The following is a 20,156-nucleotide window of genomic DNA, read 5'->3' on the forward strand; positions in this document are numbered from 1 at the left end:
ATAATGACCTTTTTTAAGTCACGTTCCTTCAAATGTTACAGTTGTCTTTAGAATAACCAGGGGACATCGATGATCATTTATTACATCGGACTCATGAAGTCTCGCCTTATAGATCTCCATATCGAGTCTATCTTCTGTAATGCAAATAAATTGATCTCCGCTGTACAGTTTTACCCTACTTGTAGCTTTCAGAAGGGCAGTGGGATCAAATCACAATTGAGTCACTCCTTCGTTCAAGCCAATCAGTCCGTTCTTGTACAGGTCCTGTGATCACACTACCATGGGAGTTCCCTGACGCGTTTCTCCACTATTCAGATAGCTGCTTGTCTGATCAGCCTGCTTAAACTCTCCTGAACCAATAGAGCTCAGTTAGTTGCCGCAATACATGTGTTATAAATCTACAAGCTAATTAGCGTATAAAACATTACTATTTCACCGGTGATATTTGTTTTTTTAAATAATTAAAAATAGTCCTTACAGCAATATAACAATAAAAACCTTTAATAACTAAACAATTCATACATAAACAAAACAATGTATGTTATTTCAAAAGGCAGACTACGTTTTAAAACGGCTCTAATAGACTTTAAGCCATAATATCCGCACATTAACCCTATTCAAATTGTAATATATAAATACATTTATTAGGCATTAATAATCCCCCTTATTTACACACAAAAATATAAATAATTTAAAATTTAATTATTGGAATAGGTCAGACTCCAACCCTTAACCCTCAATATGCTGAACTGTTACCATCATAATGAGCCACAAGTAGACTACATTCCTGGTTACTGGGTCTTCTCTGATGATGATGAGTAGATGACTTTCCTGGTTACTGGGTCTTCTCTGATGATGAGGAGTAGACGACTTTCCTGGTTACTGGGTCTTCTCCGATGATGAAGAGTAGACGACTTTGCTGGTTACTGGGTCTTCTCTGATGATGATGAGTAGATGACTTTCCTGGTTACTGGGTCTTCTCTGATGATGATGAGTAGACGACTTTCCTGGTTACTGGGTCTTCTCTGATGATGATGAGTAGACGACTTTCCTGGTTACTGGGTTTTCTCTGATGATGATGAGTAGACGACTTTCCTGGTTACTGGGTCTTCTCTGATGATGAGTAGACGACTTTCCTGGTTACTGGGTCTTCTCTGATGATGATGAGTAGATGACTTTCCTGGTTACTGGGTCTTCTCTGATGATGATGAGGAGTAGACTTTCCTGGTTACTGGGTCTTCCCTGATGAAGATGAGTAGATGACTTTGCTGGTTACTGGGTCTTCCCTGATGATGATGAGTAGATGACTTTGGTTATTGGGTCTTCTCTGATGATGAGTAGATGACTTTGCTGGTTACTGGGTCTTCCCTGATGATGATGAGTAGATGACTTTGCTGGTTACTGGGTCTTCCCTGATGATGATGAGTAGATGACTTTGCTGGTTACTGGGCCTTCTCTGATGATGATGAGTAGATGACTTTGCTGGTTACTGGGTCTTCTCTGATGATGAGGAGTAGACGCCTTTCCTGGTTACTGGGTCTTCCCTGATGATGAGGAGTAGATGACTTTGCTGGTTACTGGGTCTTCTCTGATGATGATGAGTAGATGACTTTCCTGGTTACTGAGACTTCTCTGATGATGAGTAGACTTTCCTGGTTACTGGGTCTTCTCTGATGATGAGTAGACGACTTTGCTGGTTACTGGGTCTTCCCTGATGATGATGAGTAGATGACTTTGCTGGTTACTGGGTCTATTCTGATGATTATGAGTAGATGACTTTCCTGGTTACTGGGTCTTCCCTGATGATGAGGAGTAGACGACTTTGCTGGTTACTGGGTCTTCTCTGAAAATGATGATGAAGTAGATGACTTTCCTGGTTACTGGGTCTTCTCTGATGATGATGAGTAGATGACTTTCCTGGTTACTGGGTCTTCTCTGATGATGATGATATGACTCTCTTCCTTTTAGTCATATGGTGCTCATATTGTGACTTTCTCTCTTAGTTACTGGGACTCCTCGTATGATGATGATGTCATGGAGAGCCGAGTGGGACTTAACCTGTTATATGCTCAGGTAGGTGATCTTTACCAAGAGACGAGCGAATCTGCTGCATTTTACAGATTGCTAGAACATAGTTAGCAGACATCATTACTCCAGGGTGAACAATGTTAGGATGCAATCCGGCTATGCCTATAATCCCAAATGGGTAAATCAGAACACACATTTCCTGGTAAGTATGTAATACTATTGTGAGTCAGCGCACACGGATGGGAGATTATTGGCTAGATTTAACTAAAAGGACACTCTCGAGGTCAGATTGCAAGCTCTGCGGAGTAGATTTAACTGTTGTGTAAAATACCTTGTTGTTTGATGGACGAATCCATTTCACCGGTCTATGCTCTTCCTTGCAGACTGTCAGTGACATAGAGTGTAGCTGGGTACAGGTCAACAAAGAGCAACATCGCCAACTGAAGTCTCTGCAGGAGAAAGTCTCTAAAAAAGAGGTACGTTACAGTCGGGGATTACGGGACCAGTGGTACTAACCCAGGGAGGGTCTGCCATATTATCAGTAGCTGGCCCCTAGGGTGTCATACTGCACCTTGCCAGTAGGGGAAATTGTGATACTAACCATATCCAGGAGGGGTGGTGGGGGAGCTGTTAGGTGCAGTGTAAGTAATAAACAGGCCAGTCAGGGCAATAATCTGATATATATCTCTCATCTGCTGGGTTCAGTTACAATATAAATTATCCTGTATAAAATGTTCTGTTTCTTTCTGCTACAGATCATGAAAACCCAGCAGAACATTTACACTAATGTTGATCAATAGTTATTTTGTTTGTGGTTTTTCCATTGGGGCTCCACCCATTGCTGTCAAACTTCCTCGTTTATTGGCCAGTTCTAAGGCTGGAGGATTCTACTTTGCACTGTGAGGAGCCCTGCTCTCTCGTAGACTCCAGGAGGACACAGATACCATATGTATAGCCTCTCCTGCTAGGCTTTGGACCCTTAGGTTACAGCTCTTTCAGCCCACCACTTGGTGTCCTCAGGAAATGGATATGTGCCCTAGGCCCTCTTAGCATATATTAATTTCTTTAATTTTTTTCATTTTGTAATTTGTCATCCAGTTTTAATGAGGTGTTTTTTTTATTAACATAAATCACTGTGGCAGGTTATAAGAAGAATGTTGATATTTACCATTTTTCTTGGTTCGATTCTTAGGGCTATTATTAATGATATATAATTCTGCTCAGTGTCATGACTGCCATGGCAACCACAGTCACGTGGCACATGATGTAGTGAGCAGAGAGGCTTTGGAATGGCCCTCTGAGCTCTGTGTACTGTAAAATCCTCCCTCTACTATACCATGACATGCTGAGACATGTGAGTCTGTGTGTGACTGGCAGCCATACTTTGCTCCCTCTAGAGATTTTGAAAAGGAAATAATTGTTTGTAGGAGGACAAGTAAGAACAATGCAGATGTATGATTAAAAGGTTCTTAACCTGCTCCTTCTATATGGGATTGCTGATTAATGTTGTGCGATCTTGTAACTCTGCTGTCCCCCAGTCTTGCATTCTCACCCCTTTAGGCTTCTGAGAGGGGGGTTTTTCTGGTTTCCCTACAGATCATTTCCCCCGAGATCAATCTCTCCAGCTCTCCTCAGATCCCTCATTGCTACACTCAGGATTGAACCATAGATGTAATGAGTAAGATGGAGAAAGACCTGTGTCCATACAGTTCAACCCTTCATAAAGCCAACAAAAATGATAACTCCCCTGGTCCCCGCTGATTATAGCTAATCATGATGGTAAAACACACTGTTCAGGGTTACTCTGTTACCAAATACAGTGTTGTCAGACAGCTCAGTGCCCTCCACTCCTTTATACCAGGATGTGATCCAGGTGAAATGTTCTCAGACTAGCAGCTGTGACATCATTGGCCCCGCCTCTGTGTGTGACCAATCCTCACGTCTGTACAGCCCAGGGACTCGCCTACAGGAGATACTACACCAATATAACTATATTATGTATGTGCTGACACATAGGGGTTCAGCCTTGTTTGTTTTAGAGCGCCGGACTATCTTCTCTGTTTAATAATTGGTACAGGATTGATCTTTTCATAATGATATAATGACTTGTGGGGAGAGGTGTGTGCAGTCCAGCTGTGTCCTGCAGTCCGTTCTCAGTGATATTCTAATATCATCTGTTTCTCAGTTCATCCAGCTGGCGCAGACGCTGAAATATTATGGCTACCTGAAGTTCGATCCTTGTATCACAGACTTCCCGGAGAAGGGCTGTCAGGTGATTGTCAGCGCCGGGAACAATGAACTCAACTTCCAAGTGAAACTTCCAAACGAGCAAATGAAAGAAGGGAGCTTCAAGGTGACCCGTATGAGGTGCTGGCGCGTCACATCGTCGGTGAGTCTGGTTCATCTCTGGCATGATAGATCTGGGAGCTTAGATCATCTATCATGTGTCTAACCTGGGAGATGGACTACACAGTCCAGCATGCAGTGCAGTAGAGGCGTGTCTTCTGAAGTCACATGATGTAAAAGCTGTATCCCTTCTCCATCCTTCCCCCTGTCATGTCCAGCTATATCAGGTCTACAGCTTCTATAAGAGGGGACATGATAGAAACTTCCAAATATATCAAGGAACAGGAGGGGAGAGAAGTATTAGAACACAAGGACATGTACTGACACTGGGGGGAAGAGAAGTATTAGAACACGAGGACATGTACTGACACTGGGGGGAAGAGAAGTATTAGAACACGAGGACATGTACTGACACTGGGGGGAAGAGAAGTATTAGAACACGAGGACATGTACTGACACTGGGGGGAAGAGAAGTATTAGGACACGAGGACATGTACTGACACTGGGGGGAAGAGAAGTATTAGAACACAAGGACATGTACTGACACTGGAGGGAAGAGAAGTATTAGAACACGAGGACATGTACTGACACTGGGGGAAGAGAAGTATTAGAACACGAGGACATGTACTGACACTGGAGGGAAGAGAAGTATTAGAACACGAGGACATGTACTGACACTGGGGGGAAGAGAAGTATTAGAACACGAGGACATGTACTGACACTGGAGGGAAGAGAAGTATTAGAACACGAGGACATGTACTGACACTGGGGGGAAGAGAAGTATTAGAACACGAGGACATGTACTGACACTGGGGGGAAGAGAAGTATTAGAACATGAGGACATGTACTGACACTGGGGGAAGAGAAGTATTAGAACACGAGGACATGTACTGACACTGGGGGGAAGAGAAGTATTAGAACACAAGGACATGTACTGACACTGGAGGGAAGAGAAGTATTAGAACACGAGGACATGTACTGACACTGGGGGGGGAAGAGAAGTATTAGGACACAAGGACATGTACTGACACTGGGGGGAAGAGAAGTATTAGAACACGAGGACATGTACTGACACTGGGGGAAGAGAAGTATTAGAACACGAGGACATGTACTGACACTGGGGGGAAGAGAAGTATTAGAACACGAGGACATGCACTGACACTGGGGGGAAGAGAAGTATTAGAACATGAGGACATGTACTGACACTGGGGGGAAGAGAAGTATTAGAACACGAGGACATGTACTGACACTGGGGGGAAGAGAAGTATTAGAACACGAGGACATGTACTGACACTGTGGGGAAGAGAAGTATTAGAACACGAGGACATGTACTGACACTGGGGGGAAGAGAAGTATTAGAACACGAGGACATGTACTGACACTGGGAGGAAGAGAAGTATTAGAACACGAGGACATGTACTGACACTGGAGGGAAGAGAAGTATTAGAACACGAGGACATGTACTGACACTGGAGGGAAGAGAAGTATTAGAACACGAGGACATGTACTGACACTGGAGGGAAGAGAAGTATTAGAACACGAGGACATGTACTGACACTGGGGGGAAGAGAAGTATTAGAACACGAGGACATGCACTGACACTGGGGGGAAGAGAAGTATTAGAACACGAGGACATGTACTGACACTGGAGGGAAGAGAAGTATTAGAACACGAGGACATGTACTGACACTGGGGGGAAGAGAAGTATTAGAACACGAGGACATGTACTGACACTGGGGGGAAGAGAAGTATTAGAACACGAGGACATGTACTGACACTGGGGGGAAGAGAAGTACTAGAACACGAGGACATGTACTGACACTGGGGGGAAGAGAAGTATTAGAACACAAGGACATGTACTGACACTGGGGGGAAGAGAAGTATAAGAACAGGAGGACATGCACTGACACTGGAGGGAAGAGAAGTACTAGAACACGAGGACATGTACTGACACTGGGGGGAAGAGAAGTATTAGAACACGAGGACATGTACTGACACTGGAGGGAAGAGAAGTATTAGAACACGAGGACATGCACTGACACTGGGGGGAAGAGAAGTATTAGAACACGAGGACATGCACTGACACTGGGGGGAAGAGAAGTATTAGAACACGAGGACATGTACTGACACTGGAGGGAAGAGAAGTACTAGAACACGAGGACATGTACTGACACTGGGGGGAAGAGAAGTATTAGAACACGAGGACATGTACTGACACTGGAGGGAAGAGAAGTATTAGAACACGAGGACATGTACTGACACTGGAGGGAAGGGAAGTATTAGAACACGAGGACATGTACTGACACTGGGGGGAAGAGAAGTATTAGAACATGAGGACATGTACTGACACTGGGGGGAAGAGAAGTACTAGAACACGAGGACATGTACTGACACTGGGGGGAAGAGAAGTATTAGAACACGAGGACATGTACTGACACTGGGGGGAAGAGAAGTATTAGAACACGAGGACATGTACTGACACTGGGGGGAAGAGAAGTATTAGAACACGAGGACATGTACTGACACTGGGGGGGAAGAGAAGTATTAGAACACGAGGACATGTACTGACACTGGGGGGAAGAGAAGTATTAGAACACGAGGACATGTACTGACACTGGGGGGAAGAGAAGTATTAGAACACGAGGACATGTACTGACACTGGGGGGAAGAGAAGTACTAGAACACGAGGACATGTACTGACACTGGGGGGAAGAGAAGTATTAGAACACGAGGACATGTACTGACACTGGAGGGAAGAGAAGTATTAGAACACGAGGACATGTACTGACACTGGAGGGAAGAGAAGTATTAGAACATGAGGACATGTACTGACACTGGGGGGAAGAGAAGTACTAGAACACGAGGACATGCACTGACACTGGGGGGAAGAGAAGTATTAGAACACGAGGACATGTACTGACACTGGGGGGAAGAGAAGTATTAGAACACGAGGACATGTACTGACACTGGGGGGGAAGAGAAGTATTAGAACACGAGGACATGTACTGACACTGGGGGGAAGAGAAGTATTAGAACACGAGGACATGCACTGACACTGGGGGGAAGAGAAGTATTAGAACACGAGGACATGTACTGACACTGGAGGGAAGAGAAGTATTAGAACACGAGGACATGTACTGACACTGGGGGGAAGAGAAGTATTAGAACACGAGGACATGTACTGACACGGGGGGGAAGAGAAGTATTAGAACACGAGGACATGTACTGACACTGGGGGGGAAGAGAAGTATTAGAACACGAGGACATGTACTGACACTGGGGGGAAGAGAAGTATTAGAACACGAGGACATGTACTGACACTGGGGGGAAGAGAAGTACTAGAACACGAGGACATGTACTGACACTGGAGGGAAGAGAAGTATTAGAACACGAGGACATGTACTGACACTGGGGGGAAGAGAAGTACTAGAACACGAGGACATGTACTGACACTGGGGGGAAGAGAAGTATTAGAACACGAGGACATGTACTGACACTGGGGGGAAGAGAAGTATTAGAACACGAGGACATGTACTGACACTGGGGGGAAGAGAAGTACTAGAACACGAGGACATGCACTGACACTGGGGGGAAGAGAAGTATTAGAACACGAGGACATGTACTGACACTGGGGGGAAGAGAAGTATTAGAACACGAGGACATGTACTGACACTGGGGGGGAAGAGAAGTATTAGAACACGAGGACATGTACTGACACTGGGGGGGAAGAGAAGTATTAGAACACGAGGACATGTACTGACACTGGGGGGAAGAGAAGTATTAGAACACGAGGACATGCACTGACACTGGGGGGAAGAGAAGTATTAGAACACGAGGACATGTACTGACACTGGGGGGGAAGAGAAGTATTAGAACACGAGGACATGCACTGACACTGGAGGGAAGAGAAGTATTAGAACACGAGGACATGTACTGACACTGGGGGGAAGAGAAGTATTAGAACACGAGGACATGCACTGACACTGGGGGGAAGAGAAGTATTAGAACACGAGGACATGTACTGACACTGGAGGGAAGAGAAGTATTAGAACACGAGGACATGTACTGACACTGGGGGGAAGAGAAGTATTAGAACACGAGGACATGTACTGACACTGGGGGAAGAGAAGTATTAGAACACGAGGACATGCACTGACACTGGGGGGAAGAGAAGTATTAGAACACGAGGACATGTACTGACACTGGGGGGAAGAGAAGTATTAGAACACGAGGACATGTACTGACACTGGGGGGAAGAGAAGTATTAGAACACGAGGACATGTACTGACACTGGGGGGGAAGAGAAGTATTAGAACACGAGGACATGTACTGACACTGGGGGGGAAGAGAAGTATTAGAACACGAGGACATGTACTGACACTGGGGGGAAGAGAAGTATTAGAACACGAGGACATGTACTGACACTGGGGGGAAGAGAAGTATTAGAACATGAGGACATGTACTGACACTGGGGGGAAGAGAAGTATTAGAACATGAGGACATGTACTGACACTGGGGGGAAGAGAAGTATTAGAACACGAGGACATGTACTGACACTGGAGGGAAGAGAAGTATTAGAACACGAGGACATGTACTGACACTGAGGGGAAGAGAAGTATTAGAACACGAGGACATGTACTGACACTGGGGGGGAAGAGAAGTATTAGAACATGAGGACATGTACTGACACTGGGGGGAAGAGAAGTATTAGAACATGAGGACATGTACTGACACTGGGGGGAAGAGAAGTATTAGAACACGAGGACATGTACTGACACTGGGGGGAAGAGAAGTATTAGAACACAAGGACATGTACTGACACTGGGGGGAAGAGAAGTATTAGAACACAAGGACATGTACTGACACTGGGAGGAAGAGAAGTATTAGAACATGAGGACATGTACTGACACTGGGAGGAAGAGAAGTATTAGAACACAAGGACATGTACTGACACTGGGAGGAAGAGAAGTATTAGAACACGAGGACATGTACTGACACTGGGGGGAAGAGAAGTATTAGAACACAAGGACATGTACTGACACTGGGAGGAAGAGAAGTATTAGAACACAAGGACATGTACTGACACTGGGAGGAAGAGAAGTATTAGAACACGAGGACATGTACTGACACTGGGAGGAAGAGAAGTATTAGAACACAAGGACATGTACTGACACTGGGAGGAAGAGAAGTATTAGAACATGAGGACATGTACTGACACTGGGGGGAAGAGAAGTATTAGAACACGAGGACATGTACTGACACTGGGGGGAAGTAGGTTCAGAGGAAATGTGAGGATAAACTACATTAGAGAAAGGGTAGTGGATAAGTGGAATAGCCTCCATCAGAGGTGGTAGAGGATAATACAGTAGAGTAATTTAAACATGCTTGGGATAGACATAAGGATATCCTTACAAAGGATTAAATAAGGTTTGAGGTTTCCACAGGTTAAACAATAGGCAGACTAGATGGACCAAGTGGTTCTTCTATGTTTCTGTGTATAAACATCCTGTGTGTCTTCAGCTGTGGAACTATAAGTCCCAGCAGACATGCAGTTCCACATTAATAATAATGTACATGTGTCTGTGTAAGCTGTAGGGTAACAGAGATAGCACATGCAAAGAGGAAATGTGAAGATGGAGCCAACAGTCATATGACTAGAGTAAATCTTTGTAGAACTACAGGTCCCATCATGCCTTTCCAGTCTTATACAGCACAGGCCATTGTCAGTAGGCTGTGTGTATAGCAGTGCCGTAACTATACATTTTGGTGCCCTGGGCGAGACAGGGCACCGGCGCCCTCCATCTAAGGAGGGGGGGAGGTAGGAGGAGAGAAAGAGAGAGAGATTTTAACTTACCAGAGTTTGATGCTTCAGCCGTTAAGTTCCGCTGTGGAATGCATGTGCGTTCCACTGACAAGAAGTTCAGCATTTGGAACACATATGCGTTCCACGGCGGAACTTAATGGCTGAATCATCAAACTCTGGTAAGTTAAAATCTCTCTCTTCAGCCCTTAAGCGGAACTTAAGGGCTGAAGGCAGGTAGCGGGCGGCTGCTGCGCCCCCTTGGCTTTGCGCCCTGGGCGACGGCACCGCCCGCACCACCCTCGTTGCGGCACTGGTGTATAGTACTTATATCCATTCTATTTCCAGACTAGAGTGGTAAAGGGTTCCCTGCTAGGAAGATCCGACCTTGTAAATGGACGTGAGGACCATATAACGTAGGTTCTGTACAGGTGCTATAGGACGTGAGGATCATATAACGTAGGTTCTGTACAGGTGCTATAGGACGTGAGGATCATATAACGTAGGTTCTGTCCAGGTGCTATAGGACGTGAGGATCATATAACGTAGGTTCTGTACAGGTGCTATAGGACGTGAGGATCATATAACGTAGGTTCTGTCCAGGTGCTATAGGACGTGAGGATCATATAACGTAGGTTCTGTACAGGTGCTATAGGATGTGAGGACCATATAACGTAGGTTCTGTCCAGGTGCTATAGGACGTGAGGACCATATAACGTAGGTTCTGTACAGGTGCTATAGGACGTGAGGACCATATAATGTAGGTTCTGTACAGGTGCTGTAGGACGTGAGGACCATATAACGTAGGTTCTGTACAGGTGCTATAGGACGTGAGGACCATATAACGTAGGTTCTGTACAGGTGCTATAGGAATTGAGGATCATATAACGTAGGTTCTGTCCAGGTGCTATAGGACGTGAGGACCATATAACGTAGGTTCTGTACAGGTGCTATAGGACGTGAGGACCATATAATGTAGGTTCTATACAGGTAATATGCAGTAGATAGTTGGAGGGAATAAACTATTTGTAGCAAACAGCTAGAGTTTTTGTAGGACTCATATTTGAGATACTTGTATACAGGTTCCACTCGGTAATAGCACAGGAAGCCCCAACAAGACGGAGGCCCGACTGGAATTGGCCTTTGAATATCTGATGAGTAAGGACCGGCTCCAGTGGATCACCATCTCCAGCCCACAGGTGAGGAAGGCCTTTACACAGCCCTTCAGTCATGTAGATAATGAGCAGTTTTGTTGTTGTGTGGCTTCAGTACCCCTGACTAGATAAAAGCTCTTGTTCCTCTCGGAATGCAGGATGGGCCCTGAAGCTGAGGTCAGATATAGATATGTATATTGATGATCCTGCTATTTCTATATAACTTAGTTTAGGGTTCTCCCACATGTTGGGGTGCAGATGTGATTTTGTAACCTAAACTGACCACACCTATACAGGCCCCAGAGAACAAATCTTTCATATACTGCGTCTGATAAGTAACTGCTCAACTTTTACTCATCAGGCCATAATGATGAGTATATGCCTGCAGTCCATGGTGGATGAGCTCATGGTGAAGAAGTCTGGAGGTACAATGAAAAAGGTAATGCAGGGGGTGAGGTGGGGTGCTCTGTGCCACACATAGTATGCAGGGGGCGAGTGCACTGTGCCCGATACAGGAGGAGGTGTGTGTGCTCGATGCAGGATGCAGGGGGAGCTGTGTGTGCTCGATGCAGGATGCAGGGGGAGGTGTGTGTGCTCGGTGCCATGTTCAGGGAGCAGGGGGAGGTGTGTGTGCTCGGTGCAGTGCAGGATGCAGGGGGAGCTGTGTGTGCTCGGTGCAGTGCAGGATGCAGGGGGAGCTGTGTGTGCTCGGTGCAGTGCAGGATGCAGGGGGAGCTGTGTGTGCTCGGTGCCACGTTCAGGGAGCAGGGGGAGGTGTGTGTGCTCGGTGCCATGTTCAGGGAGCAGGGGGAGCTGTGTGTGCTCGGTGCAGTGCAGGATGCAGGGGGAGCTGTGTGTGCTCGGTGCCACGTTCAGGGAGCAGGGGGAGCTGTGTGTGCTCGGTGCAGTGCAGGATGCAGGGGGAGCTGTGTGTGCTCGGTGCCACGTTCAGGGAGCAGGGGGAGGTGTGTGTGCTCGGTGCCATGTTCAGGGAGCAGGGGGAGCTGTGTGTGCTCGATGCAGGATGCAGGGGGAGCTGTGTGTGCAGGATGCAGGGGGAGCTGTGTGTGCAGGATGCAGGGGGAGGTGTGTGCGCTCGGTGCCGTGCAGGATGCGGGGGGAGGTGTGTGTGCTCTGTGCTGTGCAGGATGCGGGGGGAGGTGTGTGTGCTCGGTGCCATGTTCAGGGAGCGGGGGGAGCTGTGTGTGCGCTCGGTGCCGTGCAGGGGGAGGTGTGTGTGCTCGGTGCCACGTGCAGGGAGCAGGGGGAGCTGTGTGTGCAGGATGCAGGGGGAGCTGTGTGTGCTCTGTGCTGTGCAGGATGCAGGGGGAGGTGTGTGTGCTCGGTGCCGTGCAGGATGCAGGGGGAGCTGTGTGTGCTCTGTGCCACGTTCAGGGAGCAGGGGGAGCTGTGTGTGCTCGGTGCAGTGCAGGATGCAGGGGGAGCTGTGTGTGCTCGGTGCCACGTTCAGGGAGCAGGGGGAGGTGTGTGTGCTCGGTGCCGTGCAGGATGCAGGGGGAGGTGTGTGTGCTCGGTGCCACGTTCAGGGAGCAGGGGGAGGTGTGTGTGCTCGGTGCCATGTTCAGGGAGCAGGGGGAGCTTTGTGTGCTCGGTGCCGTGCAGGATGCAGGGGGAGGTGTGTGTGCTCGGTGCCGTGCAGGATGCAGGGGGAGCTGTGTGTGCTCGGTGCCACGTTCAGGGAGCAGGGGGAGCTGTGTGTGCTCAGTGCAGGATGCAGGGGGAGCTGTGTGTGCTCGGTGCCACGTTCAGGGAGCAGGGGGAGGTGTGTGTGCTCGGTGCCGTGCAGGATGCAGGGGGAGGTGTGTGTGCTCGGTGCCACGTTCAGGGAGCAGGGGGAGGTGTGTGTGCTCGGTGCCATGTTCAGGGAGCAGGGGGAGCTGTGTGTGCTCGGTGCCGTGCAGGATGCAAGGGGAGGTGTGTGTGCTCGGTGCCATGTTCAGGGAGCAGGGGGAGCTGTGTGTGCTCAGTGCCGTGCAGGATGCAGGGGGAGGTGTGTGTGCTCGGTGCCATGTTCAGGGAGCAGGGGGAGCTGTGTGTGTGCTCGGTGCCGTGCAGGATGCAGGGGGAGGTGTGTGTGCTCTGTGCCACACATAGTATGCAGGGGGCGAGTGCACTGTGCCCGATACAGGGGGAGCTGTGTGTGCTCGATGCAGGATGCAGGGGGAGCTGTGTGTGCTCGGTGCCATGTTCAGGGAGCGGGGGGAGCTGTGTGTGCGCTCGGTGCCGTGCAGGGGGAGGTGTGTGCGCTCGGTGCCATGTTCAGGGAGCGGGGGGAGCTGTGTGTGCGCTCGGTGCCGTGCAGGGGGAGGTGTGTGCGCTCGGTGCCATGTTCAGGGAGCAGGGGGAGCTGTGTGTGCTCGGTGCCACGTGCAGGGAGCAGGGGGAGGTGTGTGTGCTCTGTGCTGTGCAGGATGCAGGGGGAGGTGTGTGTGCTCGGTGCCACGTTCAGGGAGCAGGGGGAGGTGTGTGTGCTCGGTGCCACGTTCAGGGAGCGGGGGGAGCTGTGTGTGCTCGGTGCCGTGCAGGATGCAGGGGGAGGTGTGTGTGCTCGGTGCCATGTTCAGGGAGCAGGGGGAGGTGTGTGTGCTCGGTGCCGTGCAGGATGCAGGGGGAGGTGTGTGTGCTCGGTGCCACGTTCAGGGAGCAGGGGGAGGTGTGTGTGCTCGGTGCCGTGCAGGATGCAGGGGGAGCTGTGTGTGCTCGGTGCCACGTTCAGGGAGCAGGGGGAGGTGTGTGTGCTCGGTGCCGTGCAGGATGCAGGGGGAGGTGTGTGTGCTCGGTGCCACGTTCAGGGAGCAGGTGGAGGTGTGTGTGCTCGGTGCCATGTTCAGGGAGCAGGGGGAGCTGTGTGTGCTCGGTGCCGTGCAGGATGCAGGGGGAGGTGTGTGTGCTCGGTGCAGTGCAGGATGCAGGGGGAGGTGTGTGTGCTCGGTGCCACGTTCAGGGAGCAGGGGGAGGTGTGTGTGCTCGGTGCCATGTTCAGGGAGCAGGGGGAGCTGTGTGTGCTCGGTGCCGTGCAGGATGCAGGGGGAGCTGTGTGTGCTCGGTGCCGTGCAGGATGCAGGGGGAGGTGTGTGTGCTCGGTGCCACGTTCAGGGAGCAGGGGGAGGTGTGTGTGCTCGGTGCCATGTTCAGGGAGCAGGGGGAGCTGTGTGTGCTCAGTGCCGTGCAGGATGCAGGGGGAGGTGTGTGTGCTCGGTGCCATGTTCAGGGAGCAGGGGGAGCTGTGTGTGTGCTCGGTGCCGTGCAGGATGCAGGGGGAGGTGTGTGTGCTCTGTGCCACACATAGTATGCAGGGGGCGAGTGCACTGTGCCCGATACAGGGGGAGCTGTGTGTGCTCGATGCAGGATGCAGGGGGAGCTGTGTGTGCTCGGTGCCATGTTCAGGGAGCGGGGGGAGCTGTGTGTGCGCTCGGTGCCTTGCAGGGGGAGGTGTGTGCGCTCGGTGCCATGTTCAGGGAGCAGGGGGAGGTGTGTGTGCTCTGTGCTGTGCAGGATGCAGGGGGAGGTGTGTGTGCTCGGTGCCACGTTCAGGGAGCAGGGGGAGGTGTGTGTGCTCGGTGCCACATTCAGGGAGCGGGGGGAGCTGTGTGTGCTCGGTGCCGTGCAGGATGCAGGGGGAGGTGTGTGTGCTCGGTGCCATGTTCAGGGAGCAGGGGGAGGTGTGTGTGCTCGGTGCCGTGCAGGATGCAGGGGGAGGTGTGTGTGCTCGGTGCCGTGCAGGATGCAAGGGGAGGTGTGTGTGCTCGGTGCCGTGTTCAGGGAGCAGGGGGAGGTGTGTGTGCTCGGTGCCGTGCAGGATGCAGGGGGAGGTGTGTGTGCTCTGTGCCGTGCAGGATGCAAGGGGAGGTGTGTGTGCTCGGTGCCATGTTCAGGGAGCAGGGGGAGGTGTGTGTGCTCGGTGCCGTGCAGGATGCAGGGGGAGGTGTGTGTGCTCGGTGCCGTGCAGGATGCAAGGGGAGGTGTGTGTGTTCGGTGCTGTGTTCAGGGAGCAGGGGGAGGTGTGTGTGCTCGGTGCCGTGCAGGATGCAGGGGGAGCTGTGTGTGCTCGGTGCCGTGCAGGATGCAGGGGGAGGTGTGTGCGCTCGGTGCCATGTTCAGGGAGCAGGGGGAGCTGTGTGTGCTCAGTGCCGTGCAGGATGCAGGGGGAACTGTGTGTGCTCTGTGCCGTGCAGGATGCAGGGGGAGCTGTGTGTGCTCTGTGCCGTGCAGGATGCAGGGGGAGGTGTGTGTGCAGGATGCAGGGGGAGGTGTTTGTGCTCGGTGCCGTGCAGGATGCAGGGGGAGCTGTGTGTGCTCTGTGCTGTGCAGGATGCAGGGGGAGGTGTGTGCTCGGTGGCGTGCAGGATGCAGGGGGAGGTGTTTGTGCTCGGTGCCGTGCAGGATGCAGGGGGAGCTGTGTGTGCTCTGTGCTGTGCAGGATGCAGGGGGAGGTGTGTGAGCTCTGTGCTGTGCAGGATGCAGGGGGAGGTGTGTGTGCTCGGTGCCATGTTCAGGGAGCAGGGGGAGGTGTGTGTGCTTGGTGCCGTGCAGGATGCAGGGGGAGGTGTGTGCTCGGTGCCGTGCAGGATGCAGGGGGAGGTGTGTGTGCAGGATGCAGGGGGAGGTGTTTGTGCTCGGTGCAGTGCAGGATGAAGGGGGCTGTTTGTGTGCTCGGTGCCGTGCTTGGCCAGTAGGTTGAGTTCTGCGATATTATGGGAAAGTGGGTGGCTCTTTACCGTAATGCGGGGAGGAGTGGATAGCTCTGTGTGTGAAAAGTGGGGCAGGAGTCCGTCTTTGTGCTATGTACCGAAACGAGCACTCTTATGTACTAGAACATCTCTACTGTGTACAAGATAGGGGGTGTTCTGTGCTGTGCATGGCAAGAGAGTGGCTGGCTCTCTCTTTTCTCTAATCTTTCAATCATTGACAGATGTTGCGGAAGAGGCAGTCATGCTTGGTCCGGCGATCAGACAGTCAGCAAGCAGTGAAGTCACCCCCTCTTCTGGTGAGGAGGGTTATGTTATTGTATCTCTTTGTATCTCCTCCCCGTGTTTTCCTCTGCGCGAGAGACTCCCCCGGCTCCTCCTCCCCGTGTCAGAGACTCCCCCGGCTCCTCCTCCATGTGTCTTGCTCTGCGCCAGAGACTCCCCCGGCTCCTCCTCCCCGTGTCTTGCTCTGCGCCAGAGACTCCCCCGGCTCCTCCTCCCCGTGTCTTGCTCTGCGCCAGAGTCTCCCCCGGCTCCTCCTCCCCGTGTCTTGCTCTGCGCCAGAGACTCCCCCGGCTCCTCCTCCCCGTGTCTTGCTCTGCGCCAGAGACTCCCCCGGCTCCTCCTCCCCGTGTCTTGCTCTGCGCCAGAGACTCCCCCGACTCCTCCTCCCCGTGTCTTGCTCTGCGCCAGAGACTCCCCCGGCTCCTCCTCCCCGTGTCTTGCTCTGCGCCAGAGTCTCCCCCGGCTCCTCCTCCCCGTGTCTTGCTCTGCGCCAGAGACTCCCCCGGCTCCTCCTCCCCGTGTCTTGCTCTGCGCCAGAGTCTCCCCCGGCTCCTCCTCCCCGTGTCTTGCTCTGCGCCAGAGACTCCCCCGGCTCCTCCTCCATGTGTCTTGCTCTGCGCCAGAGACTCCCCCGGCTCCTCCTCCCCGTGTCTTGCTCTGCGCCAGAGACTCCCCCGGCTCCTCCTCCCCGTGTCTTGCTCTGCGCCAGAGTCTCCCCCGGCTCCTCCTCCCCGTGTCTTGCTCTGCGCCAGATACTCCCCCGGCTCCTCCTCCCCGTGTCTTGCTCTGCGCCAGAGACTCCCCCGGCTCCTCCTCCCCGTGTCTTGCTCTGCGCCAGAGACTCCCCCGCCTCCTCCTCCCCGTGTCTTGCTCTGCGCCAGAGACTCCCCCGGCTCCTCCTCCCCGTGTCTTGCTCTGCGCCAGAGACTCCCCCGGCTCCTCCTCCCCGTGTCTTGCTCTGCGCCAGAGACTCCCCCGACTCCTCCTCCCCGTGTCTTGCTCTGCGCCAGAGACTCCCCCGGCTCCTCCTCCCCGTGTCTTGCTCTGCGCCAGAGACTCCCCCGGCTCCTCCTCCATGTGTCTTGCTCTGCGCCAGAGACTCCCCCGGCTCCTCCTCCATGTGTCTTGCTCTGCGCCAGAGACTCCCCCGGCTCCTCCTCCCCGTGTCTTGCTCTGCGCCAGATACTCCCCCGGCTCCTCCTCCCCGTGTCTTGCTCTGCGCCAGAGACTCCCCCGGCTCCTCCTCCCCGTGTCTTGCTCTGCGCCAGAGACTCCCCCGGCTCCTCCTCCCCGTGTCTTGCTCTGCGCCAGAGACTCCCCCGGCTCCTCCTCCCCGTGTCTTGCTCTGCGCCAGAGACTCCCCCGGCTCCTCCTCCCCGTGTCTTGCTCTGCGCCAGAGACTCCCCCGACTCCTCCTCCCCGTGTCTTGCTCTGCGCCAGAGACTCCCCCGGCTCCTCCTCCCCGTGTCTTGCTCTGCGCCAGAGACTCCCCCGGCTCCTCCTCCATGTGTCTTGCTCTGCGCCAGAGACTCCCCCGGCTCCTCCTCCCCGTGTCTTGCTCTGCGCCAGAGACTCCCCCGGCTTCTCCTCCCCGTGTCTTGCTCTGCGCCAGAGACTCCCCCGGCTCCTCCTCCCCGTGTCTTGCTCTGCGCCAGAGACTCCCCCGGCTCCTCCTCCATGTGTCTTGCTCTGCGCCAGAGACTCCCCCGGCTCCTCCTCCCCGTGTCTTGCTCTGCGCCAGAGACTCCCCCGGCTCCTCCTCCATGTGTTTTGCTCTGCGCCAGAGACTCCCCCGGCTCCTCCTCCCCGTGTCTTGCTCTGCGCCAGAGACTCCCCCGGCTCCTCCTCCATGTGTCTAAGACATTTCTCAATATAAATTTATTTTTTATTTCTTCACAGGATTCCCCTGACTCGAACAGGGAGCCCGTCAAGTTATCAGTGAGTTTCCGTGTCAGTCCTTCCAGGCCAAGCTTGGCTCCTGATGTGTAAATTATTATATTCTCATGATTACGTAGAGAGGATATTCTGTCTCGTCTGCTGCAAAAACAAAACCCCCAAAAAACTGTAAAGTGTCCCATGTGCTGCAATATCAGCATTTCCGGTGTTACCCTTTCAGCTCCGTCCACTATAAGTAACAGTCGTGACACCAACATTCAGGACATAGATCCCGCGCAGTGACGTTAGGCGAGTGCTAGCGATGCTCCACTTATCTCACATTGGGGGAAGGGTGCCGCCGTACTCGCCAGTCTGTACCGCCTGCTGGCGCCCGGTACCCTATACTACCTGCGGATAACATGACCTATTCTGAAACACTATTGTTCGTTTGCTGATTGAATCCACAATTAATAATTTTCTGTAGTAACAGTGGATTGAAGACGTGGTCTCACCTCATAATGTCACATTAATGTTCAGTCACCACCACTGTCGTATCTGGCATCCGGCTGCCCCTGAATAAATATAAGTTCTGGGACAGCACAGGCATGTTCTGCCTTTTATAACACCATACTACTTACTGAGCAGATTTATCCTCCTTGTATCAGTCTACTGGCAGGATGCTTTTCTGGTACCGTAGTGTTGTAACTTTCTGCCCTTGTGTCCGCAGAGTAAGCTAAGCTCAGTCAGTCTCCGAGGAATCAGCAACTCCACCAATGACATGAGTGCAGAGGACTTCCACGGGAACTACGCCTTCGAGGGCATCGGTGATGACGACTTGTGAGACTCGGAGAAGATCTGAGGCCGATGCTTTATATGGAGTTATACACCAGCAGAAAGAGAGGAGATCGGCTACCGCTGCCAACACTAATACTTATATGTAGCGCTCAGCTTGCACTTATAATTCTGAGATTTGCACAGATTGGGAGCAGCCAGGGGTGCCCCCAATACTTCTAATTAATTTAACTATTCACAAGTTGGCACCATCTGCTGTTCAATGAATGAACGGTGGATCTTCGGTATTCCTTCTAGAAGATGAGGACCTCGATGGGTTAATATATATCTCACATATCCTTGTTTCCATTATCTAATGACCGGTGCCATCATAAGACCAAATGAACCACATTCTTTATTAGATGCCGAATCTTTCCTCCCCCCTCAGAGGCTGTATACAGTGTAATAAGCTTGTTTACGTCCAGGATACATGGGGCGCAGGGAAACACCTTTTATGCCGCCACTTTCCCGCATTCTGCCAACATTGACTGAGGGGCCAACGTTGTATGAGGGTGTACTGGCAGATGTGCATGTTATATGATGGTATACAGCGGGTGTTACTAGATTGTACGGGGTGTGGCGGGTGATCACACCCTGGGCATCTCGTCATGACTACAGTGCGCCTGGGCCAGACGTTGTGTATGGTTTCTATCTTCAGAACTGCCAAATTAGGGTTAGTTGAAGATGTACATATATAAATATATATAAAAACTCATTGATTTATGATAAATGATTTTGTATGAGGAGACTGACTGGTCTTTTTCTCTGCACCAATCTATAGTATCTGATCCACCCGCTTGTATGGAGAATGTAGAGCTCATATCTTGCTATGTTTACAGATCGACGTGATCAATTATCTTCCAGTAATATACAACCTGTTTACATTAAATGAAATCACAGCTAACCAGTGTCAGAGTTTTGTTTTACAACTTTCCATATAGTGCACGGTGTAAGGAAGACGGTCAGTGGTTGACATCTTTGTATCGTTAGGAGATTGCATTAAACCTCCGGCGTTTCTACTAGACGTTACAAACAGCGTTCTAAAGAGCAATATAATTGTAGGTCTTCTCAATAACTGAAGTGCTAGAGCCATAATATGACGAATGCTTGTTCTGCTCAGAGAAATCT

At 51.4% G+C, this 20,156-nt stretch overlaps 1 protein-coding gene across 1 annotated transcript in view; it reads left to right on the plus strand.

The window, feature by feature from the left end:
- Positions 1-19,932, plus strand: part of SNX17 (sorting nexin 17) — a 36,218-nt gene extending 16,286 nt beyond the window's left edge. Inside the window, 8 exon segments of the mRNA XM_075200987.1 lie at positions 2,004-2,073; positions 2,412-2,504; positions 4,214-4,417; positions 11,257-11,373; positions 11,690-11,767; positions 16,262-16,336; positions 18,222-18,260; positions 18,925-19,932. Coding sequence (XP_075057088.1) covers positions 2,004-2,073; positions 2,412-2,504; positions 4,214-4,417; positions 11,257-11,373; positions 11,690-11,767; positions 16,262-16,336; positions 18,222-18,260; positions 18,925-19,038 — 790 coding nt within the window. The 3' untranslated portion in view covers positions 19,039-19,932.
- Positions 19,933-20,156: the final 224 nt, after the last annotated feature.

This window comes from Mixophyes fleayi, chromosome 3 (genome assembly GCF_038048845.1).
Source record: "Mixophyes fleayi isolate aMixFle1 chromosome 3, aMixFle1.hap1, whole genome shotgun sequence".
NCBI classification, from domain to species: Eukaryota; Metazoa; Chordata; class Amphibia; order Anura; family Limnodynastidae; genus Mixophyes; species Mixophyes fleayi.